The sequence below is a fragment of the Barbatula barbatula genome (assembly GCF_947034865.1).
Source record: "Barbatula barbatula genome assembly, chromosome: 23".
Taxonomy (NCBI): Eukaryota; Metazoa; Chordata; class Actinopteri; order Cypriniformes; family Nemacheilidae; genus Barbatula; species Barbatula barbatula.
Window position 1 is genome coordinate 14,072,275 of NC_136786.1, and position 12,854 is coordinate 14,085,128.

General features: G+C 37.5%; 3 protein-coding genes across 6 annotated transcripts; 1 reads left to right on the plus strand and 2 right to left on the minus strand.

Annotated features, from left to right (window-relative positions):
* LOC306911846 (uncharacterized protein) lies at positions 1 to 7,233 on the minus strand. 2 transcript variants are annotated; one of them, XM_079487529.1, is made up of 18 exons: positions 6,836 to 7,233; positions 6,442 to 6,485; positions 6,292 to 6,362; positions 6,079 to 6,200; positions 5,932 to 5,992; positions 5,631 to 5,811; positions 5,477 to 5,551; positions 5,292 to 5,357; positions 4,951 to 5,109; positions 4,282 to 4,691; positions 3,594 to 3,953; positions 2,811 to 3,395; positions 2,077 to 2,680; positions 1,811 to 1,884; positions 1,509 to 1,670; positions 1,162 to 1,322; positions 775 to 865; positions 1 to 694 (listed from the first exon to the last, which is right to left on the minus strand). In XM_079487529.1, the coding sequence occupies exons 1-18, from the start codon at positions 6,842 to 6,844 to the stop codon at positions 609 to 611; spliced, it is 3,321 nt and encodes a 1,106-aa protein (XP_079343655.1). In that variant the 5' UTR covers positions 6,845 to 7,233; the 3' UTR covers positions 1 to 608. The 2 variants fall into 2 exon arrangements, with proteins under 2 accessions (XP_079343655.1, XP_079343656.1); XM_079487530.1 differs by having other exon boundaries at positions 6,292 to 6,359; positions 6,836 to 7,185.
* A 619-nt stretch (positions 7,234 to 7,852) lies between these two features.
* On the minus strand, positions 7,853 to 11,370 carry LOC306912259 (uncharacterized protein). 3 transcript variants are annotated; one of them, XM_079488257.1, is made up of 9 exons: positions 11,162 to 11,370; positions 10,121 to 10,199; positions 9,908 to 10,016; positions 9,665 to 9,809; positions 9,440 to 9,553; positions 9,119 to 9,263; positions 8,875 to 9,023; positions 8,653 to 8,792; positions 7,855 to 8,554 (listed from the first exon to the last, which is right to left on the minus strand). In XM_079488257.1, exons 3-9 carry the CDS (start codon positions 10,005 to 10,007, stop codon positions 8,400 to 8,402), a joined length of 948 nt encoding a protein of 315 aa, XP_079344383.1. In that variant the 5' UTR covers positions 10,008 to 10,016; positions 10,121 to 10,199; positions 11,162 to 11,370; the 3' UTR covers positions 7,855 to 8,399. The 3 variants fall into 3 exon arrangements, with proteins under 3 accessions (XP_079344384.1, XP_079344383.1, XP_079344385.1); XM_079488259.1 differs by having other exon boundaries at positions 10,117 to 10,199; positions 11,162 to 11,310; XM_079488258.1 differs by lacking the exon at positions 11,162 to 11,370 and having other exon boundaries at positions 7,853 to 8,554; positions 10,121 to 10,299.
* A 231-nt stretch (positions 11,371 to 11,601) lies between these two features.
* On the plus strand, positions 11,602 to 12,735 carry LOC306912266 (cystatin-B-like). The gene is made up of 3 exons (XM_079488271.1): positions 11,602 to 11,774; positions 11,964 to 12,065; positions 12,168 to 12,735. Exons 1-3 carry the CDS (start codon positions 11,703 to 11,705, stop codon positions 12,309 to 12,311), a joined length of 318 nt encoding a protein of 105 aa, XP_079344397.1. The 5' UTR covers positions 11,602 to 11,702; the 3' UTR covers positions 12,312 to 12,735.
* Positions 12,736 to 12,854: the final 119 nt, after the last annotated feature.

Consider the following 12,854-nt stretch of genomic DNA (forward strand, 5'->3'; position numbering starts at 1 on the left):
GGTGTAGAAAATGTTTAATCGTTTTCAGTCAAATTATAAAAAATGTGTTTAGCACCTATAAATGTACATAAAAAACCTACAAATTCTAAATGTCTTGTAAACAGAGCTAGACTGATGCAATGGCAAGCTTTTAACTGCAACATTCAAACAGAGATTTTTTTGGCAGGTCTATACATATATACATTTGCCAGTTAACTGAAGAAGATTTTACTTCTACACTAACACATCCCTTAAAGTAAACGCCACTAATGATCCATTTTAAGTTAAAAAATTGCCCACAATGAATGCATAAGACCAATTCAATATTAAATAGGATCTGCTGACCCCTACTGACAGCTGAACAATCTGTTCAAACTTCCTGCTGCATTTGGAAGAAAAAAAAAAGACGGAAATGTACATAAGATCACCAATGCTTTTTACACAACACTTTAAAATTCATGTTTCACAGAATTATTTTCTTTCTATATACACAAAGAAACATCTAGCATTTACAAGCTTTGTCAGACAACAATTTGTATTTCTTTTGAAAGACACACATCAATAATTTTATTTAAAAATATACAGTTGAGAATTCCATATTCCAAGTTTAATATTCCAAAGTCCATCACTCAGCACTGTGTGTTATCTGACTGTGTCCTGTGGTAAATCAGCACAGCAGGCTCTTGACAGAGGTTGTGGATGCCATACACACGTCCTAGAAGACAGATAAAAACAAAGAACAGTTACGTTATCCAGAATTCATTTTATTGTAAAAAAAATCAGGTTTTCACTCACCAGAGGGTATCATAAACACTTGTCCAGGATTGTACACAGACTTTACACCATCGATTTCAACTCGAACACAACTTGAGATAATGCTGAATACCTTAAAACACACATATACAGAGTAATGTTAAAACTACATAACTAAAGCTAAAAAAACACTACAAGACTCAGATTTTCAGTCTGAGACTTGTTGCAGAAAGTCTGTGTCAGTCTGCAGATTTGATTATTTTTTTATTTATGTTATCTGGAGTTGACCTTATGTGTTGGTATTTACAAAATCCAATACCAAAATCCATCAATCTTTAATAATTATGTAACAAATGTCAGGTTGGGATTATGAGAGAAAGAGATAAAACAAGCAACATGTCGGCGTTAAAGAACATGTGATCTACTTACAGAAACTGTTTCAGGGTCCATCTGTGGGGGTTTCTTCATGAATGACCCCAGCAGAATCTTTCCATGTGAGAAAGAGGTGCTCTGGAGGTCAACCACATGACCCATGGCTCGACCTCCGTAAGAGTGCCAGTGGAAGTCATCTGGACTAATAACACGGCCCTCTAGAAAAGAAAAAAGGTGCTGGATGTAAACGCACAGGTTATATGAATAAAAAATGAGGCAAAAGGTTTATTCTTTGGAGATTAGGCAGATTCAACACTAAGTAGGGGTATTTCAAGAAATGATCGTGTCCCTTTTCGTGTCCAGTCATTATGATTTGATGGATTATCAGTTAATATATCTGTTACCTTTAGAGGCCGGGGGCCACAGGTGAGAGAACCATGCCTTCAGGTTGTTCCAGTCTTCTTCTTCTAGGACAATGGTCTGCAGAGGAGGACCACAGAGATCACACTGCGACAACACCCGAGGGACACGTTGCACACGTGGAGTCAATCTGGTTGAAGGCAAATCTAAAATAATAATGGAAATGATATGTAAGCAATTGCATGATTTATGTTTTCGATGACCCAACAGCTCAACCGTCTGTTGCCACTGGTGGCTTAGAAATTGTAACATATATTAAACAAATGTATTATCAATACAGACTCACCAATATCCTCATCTTCTTCGTCATGATGCTGAAGCTCAATCATTGACGATGGCCCACTTCGGAACGCAACATCACTTCAAAGAAACAAAAACGGTCCAGTTTCAACACACTTCAATTTATGAATGCTTAGATCAGGCTATATAATAGTTCAAATGCGAACTATGATTATTTCCAACAGTATATGCCAGTATTTAGACTAGACATTGGCAAATGTAGTTTGCAGTCTAAAGTGGGTTGCCGATTGGCAATTCTTAAAATGAGCTTACATATCAGATAAGGTGTTTGGTCCGCCGGACACTCTGACACTTGTTTGGGTTTTGTTCCCAGAGGGCTTCACAGCAACATATCGAGAAGAAACATGTCTGTTTCCCTGCATCTGATCATCACTGTGTGCCATATTCTCACTCGAGTGATCGGACTGATCCTCAAGCGAGTGAAGGATATTTCTGCGTCCCTGTTTTCTGCGCCTCTGCCCACTTTTCACCACGTTGACTTTGTCAGAGGCAAAAATAGCATTCATGGAAGCTAAAGACCTTTTGATTGACTTTGGTGTGCTGATTATGTTTCTTTGACCGTTCCTCGTGTGACTCTTTTTCAGCGACTTCGCTGGATTTGGCTCAATGTTCAAAACAGCAGGACTAGGAACGTTTGTTAGTTTAGACTTTTGTGGAGGCAGAGTGTGAGGTGATAAGGACCCATCAGTTGGTTCTGGAGACTGTTCCACCTCCCACCAGTTGGAAGGGGCTCTTCTTTGTCTTTTCCATGGAACATCTGGGGTAGAGCTCTCAGGTCTTCTCAGTGAAGATGAAGGACGTTTCTTTGCAGTGCCATTGTCGCGTGTGTACACGTTGTTGAACAACTGCTTCTCAACTGTTTAATTTACAGTAAAAAAGGATAAGTATCGTGGCTGCTGATCTCTTCATTTTTATTTCACTTATTTCACCACTTGACACCACTATCAAGTACAAGCAAAAATATAGGAGTTTGAGAATGGGTTTACCTGGTATCGGGTTGTGTCGTCGATGGGTACAGAATACAGGACTTATGTCCTCAGCAGCGACTTCTGAAGTAGCTCCTACCTCCTCTTCAGGCACACGAGTCGGTGATGGCACTTGAGATTGAGCAGCTGCTTTGATTTTTTTCCGACCGCCTGATTTCTTTGCCGTTCTCGGCTCGGCTTTAGCATCATCACCTTCAGTTAACACCTTTTTAGCATTTTCCACCACATTAAATGTAGATGAAGATTTTCGCTTATGACGTTTTTGGGCAGGCTTGGAAGACTGTACTTCTTCAGAAACATCCACAGTTGCTTGCTTGCTTGGAGGTTTCTTGGATTTCGGTCCCTTCGCTGTACCACCCGTTTCCTCTGATTCCCCCTGTGTGGCACCTTCATCTTGGTCAGTGAGCCACCACGTTCCTGGAGGTTTCCTCATCCTCTTGCTCATCATAGAACTGTCTGAAGAAGTGTCAGAAGCCACTGGTGGTGGATCTTTTGGAGTTGGTTCAATTCGTTTTGTCTCCTTTGTCTTCGCTTTTTTTGGATCCTTCAAAGCATCTTGCTTGTTTGAAGACTGCTTATTTACCGCTGCATTGGAAGAATTAAACATTAAAGAAAAACATGTTTAGCTACAACACTGTAGATGCTGAAACTGGCTTAAACCACATGCAAATAGTTTGAATTTTCTTTAAATTTCACACGGTGAAAGGTCAATTACCCCTAAAAATTAATGCTCGTTAAAAATGTTACTAAATACTGCAATGAGCAAAAAGGAGTGAAACTAACCTTGTTCCTCCTCTTGATAGGCAGGTGGAGGTTCAACACTGTCATCCTCCTCACAAACAGCATATATGTGTTCCGGCTCTTCTTGTCTTTTTGACGTCCCCTTGTTTGTCTTAGAGACAGCTTCCCCTTTCCTACTGTTCTTTCTGTTTTTGTTTGTGGAATGAGGACTCTTTACTTTTTTGGATTCCTTCTTTGCTTTGGACCCCGGCCTCTCCTGTTGAGATCCAGACGACTTTGAGGATTTCTTTGTTACTCTCGCAACAGGAGGAGCAAGGATTTGAGGACTGTCTGAATCTTCTTCACCTCTGTCAGGAAGCTCATCAGGCGCACTGTCCTTTGAGCTTTGCTCTCCTGTAACCACTGTACACAGGTATGAAAACCATATTTAAAAATATGAACATGTTTTTCCTACTTTCTATCAATTATGAATAGGTTCAAACCTTAGGAGCACAAATGAACCTGGGATGTAAAAAATTATGCAAACCAGATAACAAACTTATAAAGGTTTGACGGTTTTTAATCATTTCAATCATAAGAAACATTATGATGTAAAATGAATACAAATGCAGTGATCATTTTATGTTTTTGGTACAAAACTTTAATTATGTTCATGGTTCATTGCCCCGCCATATGATATACAATAAACAAACATTTTAAAAGTAAGATTTAATAAAACTGTGTGATTTACCTGAAGAATCAACATCTTTGAGGCCCGGAACATTTTGAGAGGAGATCTGTTCACCAACCCCCTCCTCCTGTACTTCAGGTACAGAATTTGTTATTTTCTCCAAAACAGTGTCTTTGCCCTTCATTTTTGAAGCTTTTCCACGGTTTCCTTTAGGTTGTTTCTTCCCAGACTCTGTTTGTGCTTTGTTTCTTTTGGAGGTCGTCCCCTGCTGATCGTTCACATCTGCTTCAGTGTGTGAAGGTGATTTTTCTGGAAGACTCTCTTTTGAGGTTTTTGCTTGGACAGTCTTTTTGTTTTTGCTGACATCTGTCTTCCGAGGAATGACAAACAGAATAGGAGCCTCATCGTCCAGAATCATGAAGTCCTCCTCTAAATCTACAGGCGGAGGAGCGGGAACTGTGGCTGGTTTCCTGGAAGTTAGTGAGAATAAGTCAAATGACTAGACAAGCTTGAAAACAATACCCGATATTTATGTACAATATTTACAAGCTAATTTGATTTTGACATCCACTTAGCTAAGCATACGTATACTTAAATGGAAACATAATAGTTGCTCAAGCCATCTGTGTGTTACATAAAAAATTAATCACAAAAAGCATAGCAAATCAATCCCAACAAAATAAAAAACAGCAATGTAGTTTAACATCAGAGGGTCATATTTAAGCTCACCTTGAGGATTTAGGCATCAAGGCTTTTTTAAGCTTGTGCTGGAAAGAAGACCTTTTTCCAGTAACCTCCACCATCTGATCCAGGCATTGCTCTGCCCCCTGAAGTTTCTGCTCATTTTTCTGAACCAAAGAAGGGGACAGTCGACTTGGATCTTTATCCCTTAAAAAATAGGAGATAAAAGTACAATTCTGGTATTTAGCTATATATAAATTCATATTCATCAGGTCACTGTGGTGCATAACAGGGGATTAACTGCTCACAATGTAATGATAGTTTATTAAAAAAAAACAAATACATTTATACTCCGTACTAACAGCACTGGAAAGACGATAGTTTCTTACATTGGTGAATCTTCCTTTATTTCCATCGGTGTGGACTGGGTGGCTTTCACAGAAGTTGTCTTCATACTGACAGATCAAATATAAGATTATGTTTGTTATACACATGACATTTTTTATTTAATTACGTATTTTAATCAGTCACAGTGTCATCAACTGCTACCTGTTGGTGTATCAAAATAACTGACCTTGATGAAGAACCAGCATTAGGTTTAGTGGCTTTTCGGAATTCAAGCCTTTCTGGTGGGGATTCTAGAGACTCACTATGATTTCAGAGCAAAGAAAATTATGAGACAAAAGAAATCCACAACAAACGTTCTCAGACTTTAGTACAATTCATACCTATGAATAGCTTGCTGAGTGCAGGGGGGCTTGCCTAAGTCCCCTCCAATAGGCTCCTCATCTTCTCCAAAGAGCAAAGGGTCAGCCATTGGCCTGACTCCATCAACTTCTTCATCCCCCTCTGTTGCCAAAGTAATAGGGCTGGACGTCTTTATGGGCGCGATCTCTTTAAACGGACTTTCTTTGTAAGAAACAAAAATATACAGTTATTTAAAGTAACAGACAGTTAAGAGTCTTCAGTTCAAGGTCACTGACAATACAATTAATAGAGATTAAGGGTAGTTCAAGTAGGATTTGTTACCTTTATCATGTATTTCATCATCGTGAAGGCCATTAACCTCTATTAAATCGGATTTAGGTGCCTGCAAAACAGTCATGTAATTAACTATCCACATCAAATCGTGGTGGTACCAACTGAATGATCTCTGATGATTCAAAACATGCGTACCTGTTCAGATGGAGCCTTCATGTCATAGGAATTGCACGAGCCCCCACTTCCCTTCTGATCATTTACACCACTGCTCTTGGGCAATGGAGAAACCATAGGCAAACGCAGTTCAGAGTCTGCATCTAAAAAAACAAAGAATTTGGAATCACACGAGTCAATAGCACATCCAATTCATTTGAATGTTGAAGTATGTAAGAATATAATGAACGTTACCAATGTCATCAAATAAAGTGTCAATATCATGCAGGGTAAAGACTTCTTTGATCTGGATTTGAGACTTGCTTCTGAAAAGCAGCAGAAACATAGTAAATGGAGGTTAATGTGACCATTTAAATAATGTTCAAGTTGTTTTGAAACACTTACGTGTCCTCTGCTTGGTGATAATGTAGTTTCTTTTTGGCCTTCCCCTTAAATAATTGATTTAACGAGTAAGGTCAGTTTCTTATCAACTTTATAGCAATGCATTGCATTTGTAAATATCTGATATTGAAAGGAAACAACACAAAGTGCCTAAAAACATCACATGACTGTAAACATTAGAATGATTTTTTTAACACTTTCACGTATATTCTCACTTGTTTGTAGCCATTTAAAAAAAACGTAGTGAGCTCACTACCTATACACCATGTAGTTTGAGCACCGACGCTATGAAAGAATCCTGTATAGACAGACAAGCTCGCTGTTATAAGACGCAACCCCTGACAGACCTGCTGCTGCGCTTTGTTCTGCCCTTTTAATCTTATGTAGCGTTACTGACCTGCGACATCGTTTTGATTTCCACGCCCGGGTTACAGAGACTGTGTGCCCGCCACCGAAGATAACAATCCTGCAGACAACCCGACGTTCCGTTTCAGCTTCAACATGCCGTGTTTGTTAGCAGACCGACAATCGTCGACGGCATTACACTCTTGTTTAACTTTGAGTGTCGCTTTTATCGTACGCCTGTTAAAGCTATAAACGTTTCAGGTCAAAAGAAAATGAAAGTCTTAAAATGTTTATTTGATGAAAAAACACTATCTGACAGAGCCACTGTATTTGGCCCACAACAACACAAAAACTCCCGCCCAATTTTGTTCCGCTGCAATCGGAAGACGCGCGATGACCTGCTGCCATCTAAGGCCGTGGAGTGTAACTGCACTCTCGCTGCTTCTTCTCGTGGGATTTGCGGCAGCTTAGACGCGCATTGCTGCCCTCATCAGTTCATCTGAAGAACTCCATCTTATATATAAAATCCTCCAGTACCAACACTTATAACAACCTTATAGTCCTTATTTTCAAGAAACGATTTTAAAGACGTAGTTGAGCCTCCAAGAGATAAGAAAACATACAGATTATTGCAGCACGATAAAGTCACACTCCATTACCACATTCCAATTCTCCAGACAGACATCTACCGTCTGGATACTTACCAACCATTGCCAGCCCAGAATTCAGCGCACAATGCCCCAATCTCAACACTGATTACCACACTATCCCTCCTCTCTAAGTGATGTCGGCTGAGTTGAAAAATAATGCCTACGTTTATTCCCTCCTCCCCATTCTTTCTGCCCTCTTGCACTCAACTCTTCCATACATTACTTCCAAATCAACTTCTTTCTTATGTGCTGCTTTGTTGCCACCAGCCTCTTCCTTCCCCCAAATCCTTACATGTGCCACTCTCACTGCTAAAGTCCTTTGCTGTATTTAAATCTTCCTTACCTAAATCTGTCATGTGAATATGAATTTTGTATTGAGTTATGACAGTTCTGGAATAATAACCATTCATACACTTAGGGTGATTTAGCTACTTTTACAAATTTACTTTTCTGGTGATAACAACGTTGTAATTTGACCTTTATGACTTCATTGCTTACAAAAGTATAAAATTGTACAACTATGTACAGATCAGGTCTTTAGTTACATTGTTTTCAAATCTTTTTTTAAACTTTATATAGAGGAAAAAATTAAGAGACCATTACAAATTTTCATTTAATCAGCATTTATTGATTTTTGTGTCCATTCCAGTCCAGTGTCTGTTGAATTTCAACAAAACCTCAGGAGTGACATAAAGTCATCCAACAGCGATGTGTAAGACTGACATTATGACAAGACACATGAAAATCACATATAGATATTATTTACTTAAACTGTTGTATCGCTGAAGCGAAGTGAATATGAACTTGTTTTCTTTGCAGTACTTGAGGTCTGAAAAATACAAAGCGTCTTTTTTCTGTTATTTTGGCCTGTTTCAACAGTTTTCATTCCACGGCTTTATAATCAATATACATAATGCATAAATAGCCATGATAAAAATAATTAACAATATGTTATTACAGAAACGTTTAACTTAAGATCTTCATTTGCTGTTTAGCAATTTCCATTGGTGACATGATCTCCTCTGCATCCATGCCTCTGTAGAGAGGTCGTTTAATGTGCCTCCATATTACCAGCAACAGTCTAATCGCAAACAATGCACAAGCCAACCCCAGCAGGACAGCTGTGGAAAGCATCACAGAATACAATCTCTGTAAAAGACTTGCACACATACAGGAGCTCAAAGAAACAATTGATGTGCAACATTTCTTTCTTGCTTACCTATGTAAATGCCATTGCGGCTTGGATTTGCAGCATTAAAGTTCTTTGTCATGTTTCCACTCAGGGCAACAATGACAACAGGGTAGATTGTCAGAATGTATCGCACGTGCTTCTCAAACACAAAGTTCTCAACAATAAACCTGCAAAAAGATAATAATAGGTTAGTTGTGGGTGTCTATTTACAATATTACTTTTGTTTCTTGCCCAGTTCCAAAATCTTACCAGCCAATAACTTCACCCAGAAGTATTGAGAGAGATACTGTTGCTGCATCTGATTTATTCATTCCAGCATTATAGTTTAGCACAATAGTAAAGTTGAGCAGGGTGGCAATAGTTGTCCATGTTGCATATGTTGCAATGCCATTCTGAACCTGCAACATAAGGGCAAAGACATTTTAGATATGCCTCCTAAGATTCTACCACATTTCAGATTTGATATGATAAATAAAAAGTAAAGGCATCTCACCAGTATTCGAATGCACCAAAGGTCTACTTTGTGATATTTGTTTAACCAGGCTCCATAGTGTTTAAGTCCATGACAGGAGAGGAATATCGTCAAGTAATTTGTGAACGCGATTAAGGCCAGGAAAATCACTGCAGGAATCATCACCCTTTAAAGAAACACACTGAATGTGTAAGCTCAAAGTTCAATTGTAAGGAGAGACCAAAGAAAGCAGATCATTTTAAATGCATTTCAAATATTTGCAATACATTAAAATGAAAATAATGTAATTAATGAAAAGAAATCAAGCATCTGTTTTAATAAATAAAAATCACACAGACGTACTCTCTGTCCCACAGAAAGAGCCAGCTTATATTAAAGAGCATGTTCAAAATCCAGACAATAAAGAATCCATATGGCAAAACAGCAGGACTGCAGTACATTGGACCATCTACTGTTCTGTGTGAACAAAGTATGTAAATGTTTAGTTTCATTGACTGAATTAAGGGTTTGTATTCAATTCAAGTTTATTTGTATAGCACATCTTGACAGACTGAGCTGAAAAAATACCTTCTGCAGGTAGTTGTGAGGATGTAAATAATCATGAGGGACAGCCAGGTGTAGATGACACCCCAGATTGAGAAGGTCCACCCAGAGGGTGTGATTTCTGTATTGAAATTATTTGATATTGCACTTGTGGTGTTCTTAAAAGGACCTAATGAGAAAAAAAGACGTCACGAATCTTTTTAAACAAAAACAAATTTCGGTGGTTTATTATGTCATTTGTTTCATAGGAAAAATTATCTAACATACCACTTCCTGGTCCAGCAAGTGCGTTGAAAGCGACACATACAATGAATGCGACAATCGAAACGACTATTAATGTCATTCGGGGAATGCTGTGATCTCCCATTGTGAACCTCTGAAATAAAAATAATGTTTTGCTGGCGATATAAATTTGGACTACGCATGCATTATACTCGAAAATAAGAATAAATAAAATATACAAGACCTATACGTACTTACATATGAAATCACAGAGTCAGAAACCAGGTGTTGGAAAAATACTGAAGTAATTCTCAAGAGCGCACTCGAATTACACGCCCTAAGGACAAAGAAGATTGCGTGGTTTTGTAAGTGTCCAAGTTGTGTAACCTTTACATAATGTTTATGACTTCACGTACGTTTATAGTAAAATGGCTGCCAAGGCTACCATTCATTGCATAAACTTGATGTTATAAAACGCATTACGCAACTATTTTATACACTTCTATTAATTTATATACAATAATGTAAATATAAACTTATAATGTAAATGTGAACATTCAAAGTCAATTAATAGATTTTTTGCATTATGTTTTTAATATCATTTATCTGTGAATCGTGTGTTTTCGTTGACCTTCTTTACGTTGCACTGTTGATAATGTCATTTTTGGCTTAACCATTAACCATGTGTGTAATAATGTATTTTATAAGATTGTAAAAGTGCATGTGCGCGTCTTGAGTCACATTATCAGATTTATTTTTCAATTTCATAAGCCTGGCCGTGTACTTCACAGTATTGTTGCCCTTGCATCTAAAATATGCCGTATGTGATGAGGATGCGCTGCAGACAGTTTTAACAAGTATCAAAGTAACAAATATACTAATATATATATATATATATATATATATATATATATACACACACACATACATACATACACATAAATATACATATATATATATATATATATATATATATATATATATATATATATATATATATATATATATATACATACATACATACATACATACATACATACATACATACATACATACATACATACATACATACATACATACATACATACATACATACATATACATACACAAAGACATACATACACACATACATACATACATGCACAAAAAAGCATAATACATGTTAATCACAGAAAATGGATGAATAAATAATTGAGCGACTACACTTAAACATTAAAAAGCAAGAAATAGCATTTATACATTTTCAAATGTATAACCATATATCAAGTGTAAAGTTCCATGTTGTGGGTAAAAACTTACCTGGGTTTGTTGTAGTTGTAAGTCTGGCAGAAGTATTCTACATTTTTAAATGTCTGTGTAAAGCAGTATTAACCAATATTGATGTAAAGAAAATCCTTATTATTTACACTATAGTTTTTATAATTATATATGATGTGTTATTCAATAATAAACGAGCGCATTAGACCACGCCACAGCAGGGGAACCGACATCGAGGATCAAACCATGTCATGGTAGGTGAAGAAATGATGTTGATATGAACATAGATACATTTCCCCAAGGAGAAGCTATATATACTATTGGAAATATGGTTATATGTCAACATTATATATATTTGATATAGCCTAATCTATTTACTTTTCCCGACAGGTTCGAAGAAACTATCGTGCATTTGTATGGGTACGGAACCAACTTCTTTGGTTCGTCTCATACAAATGGTCTCTCCCAAAGTTTCAATTGCTCGTCATGAACAGGAAGCAGATTTCACTGTCGAATTTTAGGTGTTTTGAGGTTTCCAAAGACAGACTGTTTTAAACATTTTGTACAACATTCTGCATTTGAAATGCCTTTAATTTGTGGCGGAACTACTGAAGCAAAAGATGCCAATGAAGAAGTGCAAAAAATATGCGATCAGGTTGGTCATGATAAAATAGTGGATACTTTAAGGGATGGTCTCCCAGGCAGGTCTTAAACCTAATTTATAACACAGACTAATGTAAATATTAGACGTGTATGAATAAAAAACAACTTGCACCGACATATCTTCAAATATATTCTTGTGATTGTTTTGTGTCATAAACCAAATCTTGCTTTATTTCGTCAGATAAAGTCTCATGCCGAGAGTAAGGTTGGACGGAAGTGTGACGTTTTTATCGCCAAATCTTATAAAACCCAAGTTGTTCAAGGGACAAATTACTTCATAAAGGTAATTGAATTGTGTCTGTAAAACCAGGACTTGAATCACAACTTGCCACCTGAAAGCACTGTAGTCTGTTTTAAATACATTATTTTCCTCTGCTTGTTTAAGGTGCATGTAGGTGAAGATGACTTCATACATCTACGCGTTTATAAAACCCTGCCCTGTTATGGAGAAACAATAGGCTTGTTTGAGATGAACAAAATCTGCGCAGAACGGATCACCGGTGATCACCGCGAGCTGCATGCCGGTTAGAAAAGTGTCCGAGTTACGTCCGCCTTGCTCTGACCTCATGCTGACGTGTGCCAAAAAACTCTCGCGACAGCGAGGCGGCTGTGTCGGATTGAGCAGTCGAGCGCAGTTGCTCTCCACCGACTGCGCTACTCAAAAGCATGATGGGAAACGACTGACTGACGACACAGCTTCGTGCTCATTGGCTGAGAATGTCAGCTGATATTTTTTTCCCCTTCATTCTAAGAAGTCCATTACCTATAGCCTAATACGATTTACTTTTTCTATAGTACTTAGTAATTAGGACATGTTTTATTTTTATTTTCTTGGTTTGAAGTGAAGTCCTGTTTGTTTTTTATTTTCTCTTTATTGAGAGATGTGTATTCTCTTTATACATTGACATTTTTGTACAACATTATTCCATTAAATAAATTAGTCAATCCATCAATACATGCATACATCTAATGTGACTGTTTTACAATTAGGCCTCATGTTTGTGTTTTTATCCGATATCTTTATTTGGATATGTCTGATTCCAGGAGTGCAATAAACAAAACCCACACATGC

Excerpts from the sequence above, each read along its gene's own strand:
- LOC306911846 (XM_079487529.1), bottom strand. Across the intron at positions 5,110-5,291 it reads ATAAAGGAAGATTCACCAAT|GGATAAAGATCCAAGTCGAC; the intron begins GTAAGAAACTAT and ends CTATTTTTTAAG. Across the intron at positions 2,681-2,810 it reads ACGACACAACCCGATACCAG|TTGAGAAGCAGTTGTTCAAC; the intron begins GTAAACCCATTC and ends TAAATTAAACAG.
- LOC306912259 (XM_079488258.1), bottom strand. The coding sequence starts at position 10,007 with ATGGGAGATCACAGCATTCCCCGAATGACATTAATAGTCGTTTCGATT. Across the intron at positions 9,810-9,907 it reads ACTTGCTGGACCAGGAAGTG|GTCCTTTTAAGAACACCACA; the intron begins GTATGTTAGATA and ends TTTTCTCATTAG. Across the intron at positions 8,555-8,652 it reads CCGCAATGGCATTTACATAG|CTGTCCTGCTGGGGTTGGCT; the intron begins GTAAGCAAGAAA and ends TGCTTTCCACAG.
- LOC306912266 (XM_079488271.1), top strand. The coding sequence starts at position 11,703 with ATGCCTTTAATTTGTGGCGGAACTACTGAAGCAAAAGATGCCAATGAA. Across the intron at positions 11,775-11,963 it reads TGCAAAAAATATGCGATCAG|ATAAAGTCTCATGCCGAGAG; the intron begins GTTGGTCATGAT and ends TTATTTCGTCAG. Across the intron at positions 12,066-12,167 it reads GGACAAATTACTTCATAAAG|GTGCATGTAGGTGAAGATGA; the intron begins GTAATTGAATTG and ends TGCTTGTTTAAG.